The sequence below is a fragment of the Triticum urartu genome, chromosome 3 (assembly GCF_003073215.2).
Source record: "Triticum urartu cultivar G1812 chromosome 3, Tu2.1, whole genome shotgun sequence".
NCBI lineage: Eukaryota > Viridiplantae > Streptophyta > Magnoliopsida > Poales > Poaceae > Triticum > Triticum urartu.
In genome coordinates, this window is record NC_053024.1 from 717,783,346 (window position 1) to 717,804,267 (window position 20,922).

Sequence of the window (20,922 nt, forward strand, 5' to 3'; positions counted from 1 at the left end):
CGACGCGGTGGCTAGCGGCGGGCCTTCCCGGCCCAGAACTGGGCCCTTTTGGGCTCGATCTGGGTCTGTGCGGGCCTGGCCTGGTCTGCTTGCGGCGTCTCCGGTGGGTCGGGGGCGTGACTCGTGCGGGGGGTGGTAGCGACGGTGGCTCGCGTTCTGCAGTGCGGCGACGGGGGCTTCGCGAGCCCGTTTCGGGCTCGGCTGGGCCGGGGGTGGCCCGGTTTGCCCCTGTGCTGCGTCCGGCCGGATCCCGCCGGGGGCGGTGGAGGATGTCCCCTCCCGCGAGGCTGCTGATGTTGCCGCTCCTGGTTCCCGGTTGCATCGTCTTGTTTCCGTTGGTCCCGTTTCATTTGCCATGGTGAGACGGCGATGGAGACTGCTCGACCATGGTGGCGCAAGTTGGTGGGCGGTGTGTTTGGTGGCGCACGATGGATCGTCTAGGGTCGTGGTTGGTTGGGGTCAAGAGAAATCCTTGTCGGCAGGGCCGGCACCGACGCGGTGACGCTCGTGGGCGCCGCCGTGCCTTCCTGAAGGGCGTCGGGCTTACCCCTTCCACCTCACCCCTCGCGTACCGAGGGAAACCCTAGGACATGTCCGGGCAACAGCGTCGTCATCATCGCGATCCTTCTTGAGGGTGTTGTTTGGTATGCGGCGGTCCGGAGTGCTAGGAGCGTGGTGGTTATCCGCTGGGCGCGGCGGTTGCGGGTCCTCATCGTTTTCGTTGATCCGTCGTTGTTGGCATTCTTTTCTCTTCAATTTATTTTTCTGTTTCTTTTGGGCTTGCTTGTGCTGAGGCCCGAGCATTTGTATGGTGTGGTCGTTGCTTTATAATCTAAAGCGGGGGGCAGCCCTTTTTCGGTAACCTAGAAACGCAGGCAACCATCAAATAAAATAGACATACCCCTCCACCATTAAAGAAAAAAAAGATTAGCAACTACTACAGATTCAGTACCACACAAGCAAAAGAAACCATAAAAAAGGAGATGCCATCACAAGAAGCAATATCAAATACTACAGAAGGCACCAAACCCACATCCCCAACCTGGCCTTGCAGTTAGAAGGCGAGACAGGTGTACTCTACAGCGCATTATGTCAAAAAACAGAACACGAATGAGATAGGTGTACAACACATTATATCAAAATCGTGTTAATATTCAGCCTTGCAGAAAATTGTTCCTAGGTATTGAAATTACTGCCACAAGAAGCATAAGCATAACCGACCTCGCTTTCACACCACAAAGGTGAAAACATTCTTCATTGCCTTCTTCTAGAAGGCTTCCCCTGCACATCAGACAACATCAGCAATACGAACTTCTAAGCAGAACTTATTCAACCATAGACAGCAAACCCTACCTGCGAGCAACCTACGTAGGGCAAGACACAACTCTGGCTGCTCCTTCTGGACAGCCACATCCACCGACATTCGCTTGTCTTTATCATCTTTAATGTCCTTCTAGAAGAAGAATCAGATGAAAACATCTTGTTAATCACTTTGTTTTTTGATCGTGCTACGGCGGGCTTACGCCAGCCTGAACCATTTTCATTATAGATAAGGTTGAGATACAACACGACGGTTACAACAGATATCACCCGACACATAGGAGAAGGAACCAGGAACAACAGAATAGAAGATAGACAGAATAGAAGGAACCAGGAACAAACATCTTGTTAATTACTTTGTTTCAATCAATTAATGTACTCAGGTTTTGTTGCTCACCTCTATTTTGTCCTGGTGAGTGTAAGCTCCGCTCATACACTGTACATTGTGAATTGGATCTTGTCCATTGTAATGATACTGTTTCAGAACTTCTGGACCTGGATTAACTCCCTTGTGTTTATCTCTTACCGCAACTTCTTCACGGTAGTCGTTCATGGCCTTTACGAGTCCAAAATGCTTACTGTCCCATGGTAGTGGCCACGCGTGGTTCTTCACCCTTGTAACATATCATCTAGTGTACCCTTTTTTATACTCGGAAGACAGTTACTATACAAAAGAAAAACGGGTCAGTGAAAAGAAAAATACATCAGAATCCCAAGGATGCGATTTAGGACGTACATGCTTGTTAATGCCATCAATTTTGATGCCAGATGGTCAATTATGGAGCACGAGGCAGTATTATCCCTGAACTTTGCTGCAGTTGAAATAGTATGAAGAATATTACCAAGCCCAACCCAGTCCATTAACTGTGCAGCCTCCAATTCGATATCTGAAATTGCAACATCCCAATCTATGAATATTGATATAGAGAACAAAGACTATATAGATGATGTTGCAAAAAAAAAAACAGCAACTAATGACATAGCTTAATAAATGAAAATTTTGTTAAATGTGGGAGATAGATAAAAGGGGTGATATATGATTCTCTTGTACACAAGACTGGAAATATCAGCGTATGGCATACATGATTCTCTACAACTTCTATCAGAATGCTGTCTTTGTGCTAATGCTCTTATGATACATATTCAGTTCTGTATGCCTTTCTCCTATGCTGTAAGCTTCTGTGTTTTCTTTTGTAATAACTTGTCATCTAGAGTTTGACTATTCAAACATAATAACATACAGAAGTACCATGCCCCTCCTTTTGACCTTTTTCTGGGATCTTGTAACGCATGTTGATCTAATTTTTTAATGATCTATTGTAGGTATATCTTTGCACACTGCACATTCTGCAATTCTTGAGCTAACAGATTGGAGTAGTGTTTTCTATTCCCTTATCTACACACAGTTCCGAAAGTACCGGTTGGTACTCTAGACAAGAACTTGAGCCAAGATACTCTTCTTTACTATCCGAGAGGCCCTGTGGCAAAGTCCTCTCCTTCTCTATGTATCTTTAGTCACATACAACATGGGGAGTGTGGGAAGTTTATGGACAAATTGTGGTGGCTATACTGTTAATATTCATCTGGCCATGGACATTCGATGTTGGGTTTGGGTGCATATAACTCATCTCGCCATATGGGGCTCTATAGGTGCAACGTTTGTGTGTGATGTTAATAGATTCTGCAACTATATTGCCTAACAGAGGGTAAGTTCTCACTGATTTGCTCCAATAATCCCTCTAACAGTATTTCTGCAGGATGAAGATTGAAAAATCACAAGTGCTATCCGACAATTATTATTCATAATATTCTTTTAGTGCACAAACATCAAATTCCATGATTTCCATTTTTATATTTCACATTATTCTACCAATAGCATTGTGTGATAAGTTCTCACACCTGTCAGTATGCACAAGTTGGCAAAAGGTATTCTGGTTGTAAAAGAGGCTGAAAAATACGATGAAGCGGCAGTTGCAAAGAACCAGCTGTACGGATATGCATGATAAAATAGTACTCCCTCTGTCCCAAAATATAAGAACGTTTTTCACACTACACTAGTGTCAAAAACGTTCTTATATTCTGGGACGGAGGGAGTAGAATTTACAACCAAGGAAGGATTACTGACAAATGTACCTCTGTTTTGAAAATTAACCAACTTCACTACAATAGCACCACCAACTCTTGAATGGTATATATTATGTATTGTAAGATTGCCATGATAGACTCCATTTATTCTGAGCTCTTCAATAGCCTCCACAATTTGTCTGCAATGGTATTTTAAGTTTTTAAGTTACATACTAATAATAAAAGTACACACATGTTTGAAAAAAATCAATTAAATTTACCTTATAACATCTCTAAGAGACTGTGATGGGACGGCATTACTGCCCTTCTCGGTCAGAAGCAATCTGACTAAAAACCAAGTGAGAGGTCCATCATGAGGCTCCACAACAACAGCAATGTTTTTCTGGTTCGAGAACGGCAGTTCCAATTTTTGTACAGCTTCAACTCGTAAAATATTCCGATGCCTCAGATTCATAATTGATATCTTAGGCAAATTTTCTGACTCTTTCAGATGCAGACAGACTAGAGGCCTATCCTTTGGTGCTAACTGAGCAGTTGCAGTGAGATCTGAAGGCTTATTGATTTGATAATAAGCAATGACACCACCATTACGTAATGGATTCAACTTAAACTTGTTTAACTCCCAAGGAATTAGTTTTTCATCCACAAGGGCAGGTTCCATCTGACAGAAAGAAATAGTGTGCATCAGCTAATGATGAAAGCAATGTAAACAAGGGTGATACAGTAGAACTTTCTAAGAAAAGAAGTGCAGAACCAAATATAGATTAACACAGATAATAAGGGTGATACAGTGAACTTTCTAAGAAAAGAAGTGCAGAACCCAATATAGATTAACATTGAAAATAAGGGTGAAACAGGTGAAATGATTACAACCATCTTACTAGCCAAAATTGGAACATGGGGTATAGTTACAGCAATCAGCTCCATCACAAGATCAAGACCAAAATCATATAGTTAAGTAAGGTACACACAGCAACAAATAAACAAAATAGGATAGCCAAAAGAATTAAAAAGACCATCAGAGATGTTGCGCTCGCCTTTCTTGGAGGACTGGGTAATGAAGAATAGGATGAATCCAACCTTTCTCGCCCCAATGGTGGTCCCCAGTCCCTGCTACCACAAGGAGAATTAGGAAGAATGCGGGAATATCATTCAGGAAGCAGAATGAAGAGATGAACTCCTTTGGAAGGTTTAATACGCAGAATGTCATTACCTACGAGCAGTGGTTGCTACGTGGAGAAACTGATCTGGGAAGGGAGTGGAGAGGGCGGTGAGGAGGAGGGGTGGTGTTCTTCTCACCAACACAATTAATGTGGTTGGCGGTCTTACTACCCAAAATTGACAGATGGAAACTGCTTGAATCACAAGATCAATACAGTTAGCTGGAGGCAGGCAAGGAGGCGGACTTACAGACTTCATTGCCGATGAGGGGCGCCTCCAGGTCACGCCGCAGTCAGGGCGGGGGACAGGGACATGGGCGGCGGAGGGGGGGGGGGAGGTCTATAGCGCAGCGTCAGCGGCGGTGCCGCCGCCGAGAGGGGGTAGAGAGGCAGGAAGAACCTCCTTGGAGATGGTGTCCTGCTTCCAAAGGCAGGAAGAACCGACCACAGTTAATGAGATTGAAAATTTTGCGGAAAAATGATAAAGGAGGAGTTTCTGATAATAGAAGAACAAAGCCTGACAGAGTTAATGCGATTGAAAAATTTGCGGAAAAATGATAAAGGAGAACTTTCTGATAATAGAAGAACAAAGCCCAACAGAACGACACAGAAAACAATGGTGAAACAGGCAAATAAATTATCAGGCTATCTTGCAAATCAAACAGCAAAACACGGGTAGGCAAGAAAAACTATGATTCATGTATGAAGCATGTTCAAAATGTTACAGGGTCAATCAATGTGAAAATGAATCACCTTCACAAAGCAACGCAACACAAGCTGATCCATCAACTAGTAAACAGCTCATTAATTTTCAGAAGCGATAACATTTAACAGAATATCCAGATTCATTGCTGACAACAACTGCAGAATTATAAAAGTACTTCCAGCACAGGAAATCAACACAGTACAAATGCCAGGTCCTTCACCAATTATGTCGATCCTGATCGACTCAAAGCAAATTCCGGCCCCTCAGATCACCTCTTGAGGTCACAGAAAGATACAAGCACAGGGATCCATAGAGATAGTCAGGAGAGAAAGAAAGTTTTACCTTCAGGAACAAGACACGTCACGAGTTTCTTTCTTCCTGCTCCTTGGGGAAGGCGAGCTGCTGCTCCTGCTGTCGCTTGAGCCGCTCCTTCCTCTTGGAGGCCTGAGAGAAATGGCACTTTTTTTAGTTTTAGAAATAAGCTAGAAATTCAGTTTCAAGATCAAACATGATGCAACAGAACATAAGATGCAACAACACCGGATACAGCCGCTTACCTTCTAAGGCTGTGACTCCTTGAAACCCGTCTTGGTGCCTTTCCTAGAGGACTGGATAATGATGAACAGGATGAATCCAACCTTCCTCGCCTCAATGGTGATCCCCAGCCCCTGCTACCACAAGGAGAATTAGGAACACCGCAGGGCTATCATTCGGGAAGCTTGACGAAGAGATGAACTCCTTTGTAAGGTTGACAAGGCAGAATGGCATTACCTACGAGGAGGAACTAATCTGGGACGGCAGTGGAGAGGGCGGCGAGGAGATCAAATACAGTTAGAGGGAGGCAGACGAGGAGGAGGACTTACGGACTTACCCTTGTCGTTGCCGATGAGCGGCGCCTCCGGGTCACGCCGCCGTCGGGGCGGGGGGTGCAGGGTGCGGGGACGTGAGCGGTGGAGGGGGGAAGGTCCATAGCCCAGCGTCAGCAGCGGCGCCACCGCCGCCGTACACCAAGACGGACAGGGGAGTCGGAGGGGGAGAGCAGGTCGGAGCGCAGGGTCGGCGGCCAAAAGGGGGAGAGCAGGTCGAGGCGGCGTCGGCGTCGGCGGCGAAATGGAGGAGGGCGCGTCCCGCTATCCCAAAACCCTCGCGTCCCGCTCGCGCCGCTCCCTATGTAGGAGGAGCCGCCGAAAACCCTGCCGCCCGTGGGCCGGGGGGCACGCCTCCTGCAATCTATGATGGGCCAGCCCGGTAAGGCCCGGCCTGTTTTAATTCTTTTTCTGCTCATTTCTTTGCTTCTCTGTTTCTTTTTTCTTTTTCTTTGTTTTCCTTTCTTTTTTTCTTTCTCGCTTGTTTTTTTAATTCCTTTTATCTTTGTACTATCATTTTTTTGTTCTTTTATTAATTTTTATAGCCTTTCCTTTTCCACTCTTCGCTTTAATATCTCTCCCACAGATATACATGAATATATTTCAAAGTATGTAAATACTTCTCTTAATATTTTAGTTTAATCAATATTAATATTAATTTCGTTTTCTGTCATCCATGAATATTTTTTATGGAACAATATATTCTATTTTCAAGATATGAATATTTTTCTTCTATATACCATGATGAATACGGGTAGATTCGATGGAGCTGGCGCACGCTTCAACACGGCCCGGACTCAGGGGACCCAGAACTAATTACTGCCGCCTAATATGAAGATTCAAAACAAGCTCGTATTTACTGGTTTCTAGAGGAAAAATCAGGGCTTCACCGATTTGGTTTTGTACAAGCTTTCCTTTCAGGAAAAAGATAGTAACATACTGTATTTAGCAATACTGTTATTTGAAGGAAAACATTTTCTAATGTACTCCCTCCTTAAACTAATATAAGAGCATATAATCCCTCAAACAACAAACAGAGCCAATCTAAAAGAAATATATCTATTCATGCTGCTACTGTTCATACCTATACTCCTGATCTCACCAGGGTATTGAGTGGAGAAGATCAAAACACTCTTCACCTGCGCACTACTGCAGGACAGGTCATCAGCATAGCAGAGCCAAAATATTCACGCATTTCTTTGGTATTTCAATCCAGAACTGGAGTTCGATTTTACTTTTTGGAGAAAAAGTAAAAATTATTTACAGCACTACCTAGAGCATACGGTACACGGTGAAACCATTATATATACACGTCCCAGAAAGAACCAGCAGCAAGGCGCTAGACTCCCTTCCTTCTCTATCTTGTGATGGCCTGTGTCAACTAGCATCTCTCCAAGATCTTGTAGAGTTTGTCTAGAGAAGCAACCTGCATAACAGGTTAAAAAACAGTTCGATATCAGCATACACATCATCTGTAAAAAAGGTAATTTGCGCAACTTATAGTGGTTGCAATTGACGCCGTGCCTTTTTTTTTATGACTCGCTGTCGTAACAAAACCGGATAACCTACTCGGAAGAATGACCCATGCATGTGGTTTGGTGATTCTTCAGGAAATTATTACTACTACTTTGGTTGGTGCTTGGTACCTTAACTTTACGACTTCATTATCGGCAACTTTCTAAGCAGTGCAATTTCAATGCTTGTGCAAGAAAGGGTAATGGACAGATAACTTCTAGACATGCATTTCAGGAATTGTAGTGCTAGCATTGGGCATTCCATGGACAGGAGTGCAGGCAGTAATAGACCATAACGCCATGGACAAAAATCTGAACCATTGCCATGTCAACTGGAGACGCGCCAGCTGGCCACTTTCCCTTGGCATTGAGGACATCGAGCGAGCTGGTCTTGCGTTGCGCTTAAGATGGCAATGGTTCCGCAGGACTGACGAGGGCGTGCTTGGGCCGGCCTCGACCCGCAGTTCTCGGAGGAGGAACACGCCCTTTTCTTTGCCTCCACCAGCATGACTATTGGCAATGGCCAAACAGCATTGTTCTTGGAGGATCGCTGGGTCGGAGACAAATCTGTGAATGAGATCGCCCCGAAGCTCTACGCCTGCATCCCCAAGCGACGATGGAAACTTCCCACCATCGCTGACGGGCTTCAAGCACACCCATGGGCGCGTGACATCCACGTCAACCTGGGCGTCCACAAGATTGAGCAAAATCTGCTGCTATGATGAGCTATCGAACACACCACCCTCTCGGACGAGCCGGATAAACTGATCTGCGAGCAGCACATACTCCGCCCGCTCCTGCTACCTTGCTACTTTCCAGGGCTCCGCCAGCTGCAGGGCTTCAAAGCTAATTTGGAAGACCTGGGCATAGCCAAAAGTGAAATTCTTTCACTGGCTAGCCAATCAGAACAGGTGTTGGACTGCCGAGGGATTGCAACGCCACAGCCTGCAACACCACCCCTCGCTGCGCCCTTTGCGACCAGGAACCAGAGACAATGCATCACCTGCCAGTTTCCTGCCCTTTCTCAAGGCAGGTCTGGCATGATACTCTCTCATGGCTGAGGATGACATGCAGGCAACCTGACCAGGAAACCTCCCTCAACGAATGGTGGCTGGCTGCCAAAGAGATGACTCCCAAACCTCTTCGCAAGGGACTGGCCACCACGACGCTGCTGACGGGTGGATGATCTGGTAACAGCGTAACGCCTGCGTCTTCGACGGGGATCGACCCTCTGTCCCCTTGCTGACCAAGAAAATCAGAGCCGAGGCAGCGCTGCGGAGCTGTTGCTCTTCACTTAGTGATCCCAAACACCTGGGATGTCCATTAAAATCATTGCAACACAAACTGTAAACTACCTCCTATGAGGCCTGTAACTTTTATCCCCCCTTTTCAATGAAAAGAAACGCAAAGTCTTTGCATTTTCTCGAACAAAAAAATCTAGATTTTTCAAGTTCAGAGCATAAGTAGAAGACTGAAGCACATATAACTACCGAACATAAAGCAGAACTGAACCAACGTTAGGAGAGGACCTGAACAAACGTCCCATCTGCCGCGATCGACTTCGGAGGCTTGAGGAAAAGCCGCATGGACGGAAACAAGACGTACTGGATGATCCACTCGCGTTGAGCCCATGCGGGTTCTGCTTCCGCAAGCAGCTCTTGATCAATGTCGTCTTCATCTGTAATGAAATGTATATTTAGCCCCAATGGCAATTAACTCTGAATGAATAATACAATGCAATTGGCTCCATTGAATATCTACTGTAATCCCCGGCGGCCCATTCCGGCGATATCACTATACGCCGACGATGTCATGCTTTTCTGCCATGCCACGGAGAGCGATGTGACTGCAGTCAGAGAAATTCTGACCTGCTTTGGCAGGACCTCTGGCCTCCATGTGAATTACGCCAAGAGCTCGGCCACGGTTCTGCATGGTGACCAGGCGGACACCGAGACGATCACCAGTTGGGGATGCCCGGTGGTGGAGCTCCCCATTACTTACCTTTGCATCCCCCTCACGCCGCACCGCCCCTTTGCCATGCAGCTGCAGCCCCTCTTCGACATGGTTGCTGGCTGCTTAGTGCTTACCCACGTGGGCATGGTTGACGAACAAAACCAGACGGCTAGCCCTCGTCCTATGCGCCATCCTAGGTAAACCAGCTATGGCCCCCTCTGGGAGGAAAACCCCCGCTTTCCCCCCCCCCCCCCCCCAAGATGGCAATGGGGCCCTGAAAACGCGGGCTTTTACCCTATTAGTTGACGGGGATGGGCGACTTTCTATCCCCGCGGGGCTGCTCGTGGGTATATTATAAAACCCGGCATGTTTCACAGGTTTAAACCCGTTTGAGTACTACCCGAACGCAAAACCCGTCAAAACCCGTCAAAATACATTATTTAGCATGCACCGATTCATCTTGACTCAAGTGGCCCAAAGCCACAGTGCCCGAGCAGTCGAGCCCCACAGCGTCGAGGCCCTAGAGTACAAACAATCCCCTCGCTCGGTCGCTGCAGTGTTGCTCGCTCTTTAGAACTCTCTCTCCCGCACAACACAACACCTAAACCTAAACCTAGGTCCCCAGCCGTCGCCTGCTGCTGTAATATGCTCCTGTTTTTCTTTCAAATATTGCTGTTTTCTTTGACTGCTCGTGGGGACGGGTTCTCCGTGGGTTTTGAAAACCCGGTGGGTTTAGGGGACGGGCAAAAATTTAACCCCGTGCACGTTGATGGGGACGGGGACGGGTTTGTGATTTTTTCGTGGGGATGGGTTTGGGCAAGCAAAACCCGGTGGGTTTCGTCCCCGTTGCCATCTTGAGCCCACCCCCCCTCCCCCCAAAAAAAAAGAAAACTCTGAAGAGAAAATTCAGTGATGTTTCCTGTGGGCGGGCGAACGGCCGCCAACAGAGGGCATTCACACGTCAACTGGCGCCATGTCTGCCGCCCCCTCGAGCTCAGTGGTTTCTCTCGCACGGACCAAAAGCGTGCATGGCAGGGGCTTGACCTTCAGTTCTCCACCAATGAGCGCGCACTGTTTTTCGGCATCTACCTACATGACCATTGGGAATAGATTGACTGCCCTATTTTGGGAGGATTGTTGGCTTAATGGGCAGTCCGTTTGCAAGCTTGTGCCCATGCTCTACAGCTGCATCCCCAAGCGCCGGCGCAAGGCCAGAACGGTGGCGGATGGGTTTCATGGCAACACCTGGGCACGCGACATACATGGCGTCCTTGGCATCCACGAGATCGGCTATACCTGCAGCTATGGCAGAACGTGCAGCGCACCACACTTTCTAACACCCCGACCAGCTGATCTGGAAATGGTCCGCGAGTGGCACCTACTCTGTGCGATCCTGCTACGCGGCAACCTTCCAAGGATCAACGTACTGTTACTCCTGGAAGCTGATCGGGAAGAGTTGGGCGCCGCCTCGGGTCAAATTTTCCACTGGCTGGCCAGCCAGGAAAACTGCTGGACCGCTGATCGACTGACTCGCTACGGTCTGCGGCATCACCCACAATACCTCATTTGTGACCAAGCACCACAAACGCCCCAGCACTTGCTACTGAACTGCCCCTTCGCCCGGCAAGCCTGGCACGAGGCCCTGGCTTGGCTCCGCATCCGGCGCCGACACGCAATCAGGAGCCCACCCTCATTGGGCTCAGAATGGTGCTGCCCCCTTCATGGGATGTGCACTGCTGTACCATAATTTGAACGTCCTAGGACGCCTGTAACTGACTTCCCACCTTTTCAGTGAAAAGAAACACCTCGAGAAAAAAAAATTTACTGTAGCATCATCTGTAATGGATATTTCTTTAGTATGTCGATTTTAGTGTCATGTTATCTCTGGGTTAATGGGAAGTAAAGTGGCAGAAACTACGGATTCAGTTAACTACTAGGGTGTAACACTAAGCATATAAGTTCTTTGTGCACTTTAATGGTATATAACTATAGGATACGGATACCCAACAAGCTCACCTGTACTACCAGCCTGTTCAGCAGTTTCCATGCAATCTTTATTTTTCTTTTGTAACTGAATGCCTTTGCCAGATGGATTTGGAACGATGGGAGGATGAAGTGCATAGAAGTTTCCAATAGCAGCTGCTGCCGTTCTGAAGCTCTCTTTCTCAATGTCCCAGGTAATCTATTTGGTAATTACTAAAATTCAGAACTGACAGTTTGCATAACTGAAGTACAATCTAAAACAAAATATGTCATAAAGCAACAACTCCCGGAAATGAAATTCCGAAACAACTCAAAATATAAAATAAGAAACAGAAGTTACTTCCGGACAGCTAGCTGCCATGTCTACATTAAACACCAAAATTAAAATTTGAACACGGTATAAGCCTGAAAACCTACTTGACATCGCCTCAGCATGGGAATGGATAATCAAATATCATGACCAAACTTAAAATACCATATGTAATGAACGTGATAGCATAATAAAAGGAAACCTACATCATTTCCTAGAGTCAACATGAACTCTGGAAGGCGATCCATATCAGGGGTGTACTGATCAAGTACAACAGGAAGTCTGGCCAGGTTGCCATCTTGATCGATGTGAATAGAGAAGTACTCATTAATCATCTCAGCATTTTCTTTCAGTATCTCAGTGTTCACCTGCAAACAAGTACTATCTTCATCAACAGAGCGATGCTACAGGAATTAAACGATCGAGACATACTGCCGTAGCACAAGAATCAAGAAACAAAAACAATATGCAGGTGGAAAAATAAAAAACTTACATCTGCTCTATCACCTACAAGATCAACTAAAGACTCGAGGAATTAAGAAAATAGCTTCTGCAATTTCTAGTTTGTCCTTCTAGTTTACATCACTCATTGATTCGTCATCTTTCAGTGCCATTGTCAGCAACTCCAGAAGCGGAGCTGGTTCACTGAGCTGTATAGCATCGAAGTTCCCAAAACGGCACAAGGATTGTTGGTACATGAGTTCTTTGCTGAATCATCAATATCACATTGTACAGAAAAGAAAACAATGCAATATTTGGAAGAGGTGTGTCGTGGTGTTCTCATGGCAGATGCCATGGGGCTCCTGGGAGGTCTTATACTTGGGCCTCCCATGTTACAAAATATCTGAGAGAGAGGGGCCGGCCCCGGCTGCCAGCGCCTCTGGCCTCCAGTGGGCCCGCCGGCTGCGGGGTACTACTAACTGTGGGTCCCGCAGCCTGCGGGGCCTGCTGCCTGCTTGTCACTGTGGCGCGTAGGCCATGGCGCCATGGAGTGGTTGACGCGATGCGTCTCCAGTGCCGGGACGTCCGGGAGTTGATCGCATGCCTCCTCGAGCTCGGCCGCGGCAGCAGCGGGGTCGGCGTTGGGCACGACGGGAGTGTGTAGGTTCTGAACCGCCCCATGCAGCGGATTCACCCGGCTGGCGCGGCAGTTGCGGCTGGTGTTGTGGCTGGAGCCAGTTGTCAGCACATCCACGCGAGTGCGGAGGTCCGTGACGTTATCGAAGACGCCGCAGCCACTGGGGAACGGCGGGTCGGCGAAGGTGAGCACCCTGCTAGGGTACTTGTCGGGGACAAGAGCGACGTAGACGCGAGCTCGCCAAAGGGGACAATGGAGCCGTTTACGGGGGAGGCGGCGTCCGTGAAGCGCGCTGCATCATCGTCAGCACCGTCGAACGCATCGAGCCTGCTGACTAGGCCATGCGCTATGCGCTTGCCGGAGGGAGTGAAGGGTCTCGTCCGGAACGTGACTCCGGCCGGCGCCGTGTCATGCCCCACGGTGGGCACCAACTGTCATGCTCTCACAGATGCCATGGGACGGCTTATCGAGGGTGGTTGGGGCCGATGAGTGCCGGTGGCATTCAGATGCGAGATTAGGCAGGAGCACTGTGAACATAGAGACGTACTCAGGTTCAAGGCCCTCCGAGGGAGGTAATACCCGTAGTCCTACAAGGATCACTATGGAGATCACAAGGAATACATGGTTGCTCCTCGAGCTGTTTGGGTGGACGAAGGAGAGGGCTCTAGCTCTTCACTCTCTGCCTCGTGGGTGCGAGTGTGGTGGTAAGAATGAGCCGACCCCCTCCTAGGGGGGCTCCTAGGAGGTCTTATACTTGGGCCTCCCTGGTTACAAAATATCTGAGGGGCGGGACCTGGCTGCCAACATCTCTGGCCTTCGATGGGGCCCACCGGCTACAGGGTACTATAGGCCATGGGGCCTGCCGGATGCAGGGCCTGCCGACTGCTTGTCACTGTGGCGTGTAGGCCGTGGCGTCACAAAGTGGTTGACGCGATGCGTCTATAGTGTCAGGCCGTCCGGGAGTTGGTCGCCTCGGTCAACAATACCAGTGGCACTATAGCCATGCTCTTCACGATGTGGGGGTCACCTCGCCCTGTTGCTAGCACGGATGGATGGGACGGGCGCTGACCCAGCCGGCCCGGCCAGGGAGCGCGCCCAGTCGGCCACGAGGGCGTCGAGCCGTCCCGATGTTTTGAAATATTGTCTTGTATCTCTGAGCCAACCCGGGGGGTCATCCCCCAAACAGTAGTCCCCGAAGCTGTTGAGGTCATGTGGCCTTGGGCGAAGGGCCTCCACAGGTTTCCCCCAAAAGGCGGGTTGTAGAAGGCAGTTTGTAGATTTGGGTGAGCGCTGGCCTGGCTGGCGACAACTTCCCAGCCGAAGGACGGCCAGGCGCCACGAACAGGCGTCGCTAGGCTGCACGTGGCACGCCGCTGGCCCGCGTCGGCCCGAAGCCTAGCCGGTTAACGCCCGGCCGACATGACGACCAGCGCATGCCGCAGGCCAGCGGCGTGCCACGTGCAGCACAGCGAAGGGCCGAGCCCTACCAGGCCACGTGCGACAGGACACCGCCGCAGGCCAGGCCCACTATGTCGTAGCCTCGGCCCTCGTGTTGGATCCGTTGTGGCCAGCCCCAAAGGTTACGCTTCCGCCGCGCATTAATGCACCCGTGTATCATGGGGTAGTGGGGATCATGGGTGCAAACGATCCCACTGCCCCACGTCCCCCTTGGGTTTTAAATGGAGGGGGGAGCGGCCGAGGCACTCTCCACTCTGCCACAACACGCTCCGACTTCGTCTTCTTCCTTGCGCACGCCCGTAGAGCTTCATCGTCGCGCCACTCGTCACCGTCACCGTTCCGTCGTGCGCACGCGTCCCGCTGGGTAACTTCGGATGTCTCCGCCGCGCCTTCGCATCCGCATCCGCGCCGGCGTCCCTGCCCCATCCGAAGATGGCGGGACCGAAAGGCACGTGGGAGGGCTCGGTGGTCACCGAGGACGACATCCAGCAGGTGCGTCAGGCGCGAAAGATCCCACCGGCAGAGAGGGTGGCCGCCCGCGCCGCCGGGAGCGAGATCGTTCTGGAGCCACGGGAAGGCGAGCACGTGGTGTTCGCCACGCACTTCTTCCGCGGCTTCGGCCTTCCCGCGAGACCCTTCTTCCGGCACTTCCTCACCTTCGGGATGCAGCCGCATCACCTCAGCGCTAACTCCATCCTGCAGCTCGCCGCATTCGTGGCCTTCTGTGTGGGGTACCTTGGTGTCTTGCCATCGACGAACCTTTGGGGCCGGCTGTTCTTCCTCCTGCCCCAGACGGTTGGCAGCGAGATGACCGCCTGCGGGGCAGCCCTCGTCTACGTCCAGCCGGCTGGCGGCTTCCTGAAGCTGCCCCTAGTTGAGTCGGCCAAGAAATGGCAGCGAACTTTTTTCTACATGAAGAATGTCGACCCAGCCGCCAACTGCATCAACCTGCCCTTCTTCGACAAGGCCCCACTGGTTGCGAGGTAGAACTGGGGCCACCATCCGAAGAAGACGAATCAGGTGGTAAACGCCATCTGCAAGCGGTTGAAGCAGATGCTGGACCAGGAGCACCTCGTCGCAATGGATTTTATTGCAACGTCCATCGGTCGTCGGGTGCAGCCTCTGCAACGCCTGCCACACCGAATCTGCAACAAGAGCGGACGGCGCGATCCCTGCCGGCTCCCAGTCGTCAACCTTAGAGCTGCAGCCGGCCCAGATCACCCGCCGCATTAATAAAATCACCAACGCCAAGCTCAAGGTGGACGACTAGTTCTGGGGCAAGGAGCCCGCCTACCGGAACTTCCCGGCACCTGCGGTACGTTTTTGCCCAACCATCATTCTTTCCCATTCCTTCTTTCTACCCCGCCTCATGTCAACTCCGACTACAGATGTTCCCGAGCTAGCAGACGCATGACAGGCCACACCCGCTGAGGGCCACACCCGCTGAGGCTGGCGTCGGATCATGAGGAGTCCAACAGGGAGGACTACGAGAGGAGCAAGGAGGATGCAGACCCCGCCGCTTACGCAGAGGAGGGCGAGGAGGAGCAAGGAGGATGCAGATTGGGCAAGTTGCCTGGATGACCGTCGATCAACATCTAGGTATTGTGTGTTTGTGGGAGGTAACTTAGTTTCATAGAGAAGCAAGAAGCAGCCAGTTGTATCAAAATCAACAGTAGAAGCAGAATACAGAGCCATGTCTCAGGGGTTAAGTGAGATGTTGTGGGTGAGAAATCTCCTAAGTGAATTGAAATTGCTAAGAGAAGGACCTCTGAATGTCTGGTGTGACAATAGGTCTACTATATGCATAGCTAACAATCCAGTGCAACATGACAGAACTAAGCATGTAGAGATTGATCGATTCTTCATCAAAGAGAAGCTTGATGCCGGGGTTATAAAGATTGAGTATGTGCACACAGGCCAACACATAGTAGACCGCTTGACAAAAGGTTTGGCAGCAAAGGAATGCAACCTAGCTTGTGACAAGATGGGAATGATAGATATCTACCACCCATCTTGAGGGGGAGTGTCGAACCGGTATGGGCCCTAGCCCATCTGTACCTATCACTTGAGCCCAAGCCCATGGGAAATGTTGACCTAGAAGAGGAGCCCCTCCACCTCGGTTCTATGTGAGCCGCCACACACGAAGAAAGACACAGCAGCTGCTGCTCCTGGTACGCTCCTCCTCTAAGCTCAACAACGCCATCCTCACGCCCCTCCTTCGCTTTCGCCTCCGTGTACAGGGTGACTTGTGGCGAGTCAAACTCGATGCCGGCTGGAATGATGGCCTCTGCCCCGTACACGAGGAAGAAAGAAGTGAAGCCGGTTGACCGGTTGGGCGTGGTCCTAAGGCTCCAGAGCACAGCCGACAGCTCCTCGATCCAGCAGTCGGTCGAGAGCTCGAGCGGCTCGATGAGCCGGGGCTTCATGCCAGCTAGGATCAGGTTGTTTGCCCTTTCCGTCTGGCCATTCAATTGTGGGTGAGCAACGGATGCTAGGTCCAGCCATGGTCGGCGCAGAAGCGAGCGACAGCGCCCTTGACAAAGTTGGTGTCGTTGTCGATGATGATGCTGTGGGGGATGCCACAGCGGACAGTGATGTCTTTGATGAGAATGATGGTCATGGGGCCGTCGAGTTTTTTGATCGGCTTGGCCTCGATCCACTTGGTGAACTTGTCGACGGTGACTAGCAGGTGCGTCATGCTGCCTCGAGCGGTCTTGAATGGACCCACCATGTCGAGGCCCTAGACGGCGAAGGGCCACGTGATGGGGATGGCCTTGAGAGCCGCAGTCGGCTAGTGGCTAGCGTGCTGAAGCGCTGGCAGCCGTTGCACTTGAGGACCAGCTGTTTGGCATTCTCCAGAGCAGTTGGCCAGTAGAAGTCGTGGTGGAAAGCCTTGGTCACGATGGCCCCTGAGGAAGTGTGGTGGCCACATTCCCCCTAGTGGATGTCTTCCAGGAGTCGGAGCCCCTTGTTCTGCTCGACGCAGCACTGGAACACGCCAGACACGCTGCGTTTGACGAGCTCGCGGTTGATGATGGTGTAGGCTGGAGCGTGACGCTGGATCTGCCGGGTCACGTCCTCGTCTACGGGAAGCTCACCACTCACGAGGTAAGAGAGGATTGGTTGCGCCCAAGAGGGCGCCTCTACCACCGTCAGGATGGCCGCCTCCACGGAGCTGGCAGGGCCAGGAGCCCCTGGGCCAAAGCCGGCAATCCCCGGGAGCGCCGAGACACTAGCCCCGGTGTCAGAGCTGACAGCCCTCGAGTCGGCCGGGACGAAGATGGATTTGGAGTCGGGGGAGGGCTTCATGGAAGGCTTGTGCAGATGCTCGAGGGAGACGCCGGCTGGGATGGCCTGCCGGGTGGAGCTGATCTTGGCCAGCGCGTCTGCCACCTCGTTGTCGGCTCGAGGGACGTGGTGGAACTCGCAGCCCTCGAAACCGCCGCAAATCTGTTGGACCAGAATACGGTGGCTGGCCATGTTGGTGTCCCACTCGCAGGAGGCCTACTGCACCACCAGGTCAGAATCCCCGAAGCAGAGAATGCGCCGGATGTCGGTCTCCTTGGCGGGCCGGAGGCCGTGGACGAGGGCCTAGTACTCCGCCACATTGTTAGACGCGACGAAGTGGATCTGCAGCGCGTACCTCAGCTGGTCACCCTTGGGGAAGGAGAGGACGATGCCGACTCCCAAGCCAAAGCGCATCTTCAAGCCGTCGAAATGCATCCGCCAATGCTGGAGTCGGGAGGCGGCAGGTACTGGGTTTCCGCCCAGTCAACGAGGAAATCTGCCAGCGCCTGCGACTTGATAGCCATCCGAGGCTCGTAGAGGATGGTGTGCGCAGCCAGCTCGATGACCCACTTGGCAACCCGGCCGGTGGCATCCCGGTTGCCGATTATCTTTGAGAGGGGGGCCGTGCTCACCACTATGATGGAGTGCTCCTGGAATTACTGCTTCAGCTTCTTAGCTGCCAGGTACACGTCATAGCACATCTTCTAGTAGTGGGGGTAGTTCTGCTTGGAGAGGGAGAGCACCTCGCTCAGGTAGTACACATGCCGCTGGATCGACTGCACCTTGCCCTCCTCAAGGCGCTCCACCACCAACACCACACTGACCACGCGAGTGGTGGCAGCGATGTACATTAGCATGGGTTCCTTCTCAGCCGGCACGGCCAAGATGGGTTCGATGGAGAGCATGTGCTTGAGGTCGCGGAAGGCCACGTCCGCCTGCGGCATCCAGTCAAACTCGGTTGTCTTCTTTATCAGTTGGTACAGGGGCAGGGCCCTCTCCCCCAGCCGGTTGACAAACTGGCCGAGGGACGCCAGGCAGCCGATGAACTTCTGGACGTCTCCCAGGCAAGCCGGCTTGCACATCCGCTCAATGGCCTTGATCTTCTCGGGGTTGGTCTCGATCCCGCGCTCCGTGACAAGGAAACCGAGGAGTTGGCCGGCTGGCACGCCGAACACGCACTTCTCCGGGTTCAGCTTCATCTGGAACTTGTGCAGATTCACAAACGTCTCGTTGAGATTGTCCAGGAGGGTGAGGTGTTGCTTGGTCTTGACCACGATGTCATCGGTGTACACGTGCATGTTGCGGCCGATCTGCGAGAGGAGGCACTTCTGCATGCAACGCTGGAAAGTGGTGCATGCATTCTTTAGGCCAAAAGACATGGTGTAGTAGCAATACACCCCGAACGGGGTGATGAAGGATGTCTTAAGCTGGTCGGTCGGGCTCAGCTTTATCTGGTGGCAGCCTGAGTAGGCGTCCAGAAAAGACAGGAGCTCACAACCAGCCGTGGAATCGATGACTTGATCGGTACAGGGCAGAGCAAAAGGATCCTTGGGGCAGGCCTTGTTCAGGCTGGTGTAGTCAGTACACATGCGCCAAGTCCCATTCTTCAGCACTAGGACTGGGTTGGCCAGCCACTCTGCGTGAAACACTTCCATGATGAAGCCGGCTGTGAGCAACCAGGCGATTTCTTCATCAATGGTTCTTCGCTTCTCCTTGGAAAAGCGGCGGAGCGGTTGCCGGACCGGCTTGGCATCCGGCGGGACGTGGAGGGGGTACTCGGCGAACTCCATCAGGACACCTGGCATGTCTTTGGGGGGCCATGCAAAGATATCCCAATTCTCATGGAGGAAGTCGACAAGTTCGCTTCCTATTTGCTGTCGAGGCGGGTGCCCATGAGAACGCACTGGTCTAGGTTGGCCGGGTCGAGCGGGACCTTCTTGGTGTCCTTGAACGGCTAGAAAGCCGCCTCGTTAGTCGGTTGCTTGATCGGAGTCAGCACGGCCGGCTGCTTATGCGACAAGATCACAAGTCGGTCAAGCTAGCGCTTCTCTTCAGCAATGACCAGGGACTCAGCCAGCCAGAAGTCGGCTGAGCGCACTCGAGGGACTTCTTGTAGTCGTCGACGATGGTGATGATCCCCTTGGGAACCGGCATCTTCAGCTTCAGGTATGCGTACTTGGGCACCGCCATGAACTTGGCCAGTGCGGGCCGACCGAGGAGCGCATGGTAGGGGCTAGCTAGGTCGACCACCTCGAGCCAGATCGGCTCACGGCGGAAGTGATCCTTGGTGCCAAACAGGACGTCCAGCCAGACCTTGCCGATGGGGGAGTAGGAGTGCCCCAGCATGATGCAGTGGAACGTCGTCCAGCTAGCTAAAGTTGGGTCTCCTTGATCCCCAGCTTGATCATGGTATCGCGGTAGAGGATGTTGATGTTCCTACCGCCGTTGACCAGGACCCACGAGAAGCGGCAGGTGAGCCTCTTAGAGGCAAACGTAGGGTCGAGGACCAACGCGTAGCCGCCCAACATGGGCAGCATGGGCATCAAGGTCGGGTGGTCCTCACGCCCCCAAGTAATGGACTTCTCGGACCAATGCATGATCTGAGGGACAGGGGGACGGTGGCGTTCACCTCCTGTCGGTGCCTGCACAGGCTGTGCTTGTCATCGCCCTCGCTGGTGAAGACAACGTAGGCCGCGTCGAAACTCGTCGCAGACGCCGCCATTGCCGACTGCAGAGGTGGAAGGTCGTCGCCCAGCATCAGGCGCCGAGTCCAACTGCACTAGCAAGTGGTGTGTGTGGACGGCTTTGCACCGCTGTGGTGTTTGCATGGCGCATCGAGCATCTGCCTGAAAGTGAGCTTGGACTGCCACTGCTTCCAGCCGGTTTGTTGGCGCCGGCTGCCGGCTTGTTCGACCGGTTGCTCCTCCTCGATGCTGCGACTTGCCGGCAATTGTAGCGGTTGTTCGGTTGCTCGCCCTTTCGCTTGCTGTTGTCATTTTGTTGCCGCCTCGAGGAGCCGGAGCCGCCGTCTCCAGCCGGTCGGGGCTTAGTCGACTGGTCCTGGATGGCCTTGTCGGCTGCGTCAAGCTGGATCTGCACTCGCATCATGGAGTCGGCGGTAGCGTACTTGTCCTCCATGGCCATGAGATCCGCCATGGTCGCCGTCTCCGAGCGCATGAGCTTGTGTTTGAGCATGGTGCC

The 20,922-nt window shown here is 51.7% G+C and overlaps 1 protein-coding gene across 1 annotated transcript; it reads right to left on the reverse strand.

Moving 5' to 3' along the window:
• Nucleotides 1–965: 965 nt before the first annotated feature.
• On the reverse strand, nt 966–6,189 carry LOC125546171. The gene is made up of 11 exons (XM_048710342.1): nt 6,043–6,189; nt 5,829–5,939; nt 5,614–5,715; nt 4,619–4,983; nt 4,443–4,515; nt 3,666–4,066; nt 3,454–3,584; nt 2,057–2,207; nt 1,718–1,984; nt 1,354–1,453; nt 966–1,281 (listed from the first exon to the last, which is right to left on the reverse strand). Exons 4-9 carry the CDS (start codon nt 4,822–4,824, stop codon nt 1,930–1,932), a joined length of 1,017 nt encoding a protein of 338 aa, XP_048566299.1. The 5' UTR covers nt 4,825–4,983; nt 5,614–5,715; nt 5,829–5,939; nt 6,043–6,189; the 3' UTR covers nt 966–1,281; nt 1,354–1,453; nt 1,718–1,929.
• Between the last annotated feature and the right edge of the window lie 14,733 nt (nt 6,190–20,922).

Excerpts from the sequence above, each read along its gene's own strand:
- LOC125546171 (XM_048710342.1), bottom strand. The coding sequence starts at position 4,824 with ATGAAGTCTGTAAGTCCGCCTCCTTGCCTGCCTCCAGCTAACTGTATT. Across the intron at positions 4,067-4,442 it reads TACCCAGTCCTCCAAGAAAG|ATGGAACCTGCCCTTGTGGA; the intron begins GCGAGCGCAACA and ends TCTTTCTGTCAG. Across the intron at positions 3,585-3,665 it reads TCTCTTAGAGATGTTATAAG|ACAAATTGTGGAGGCTATTG; the intron begins GTAAATTTAATT and ends ATACCATTGCAG.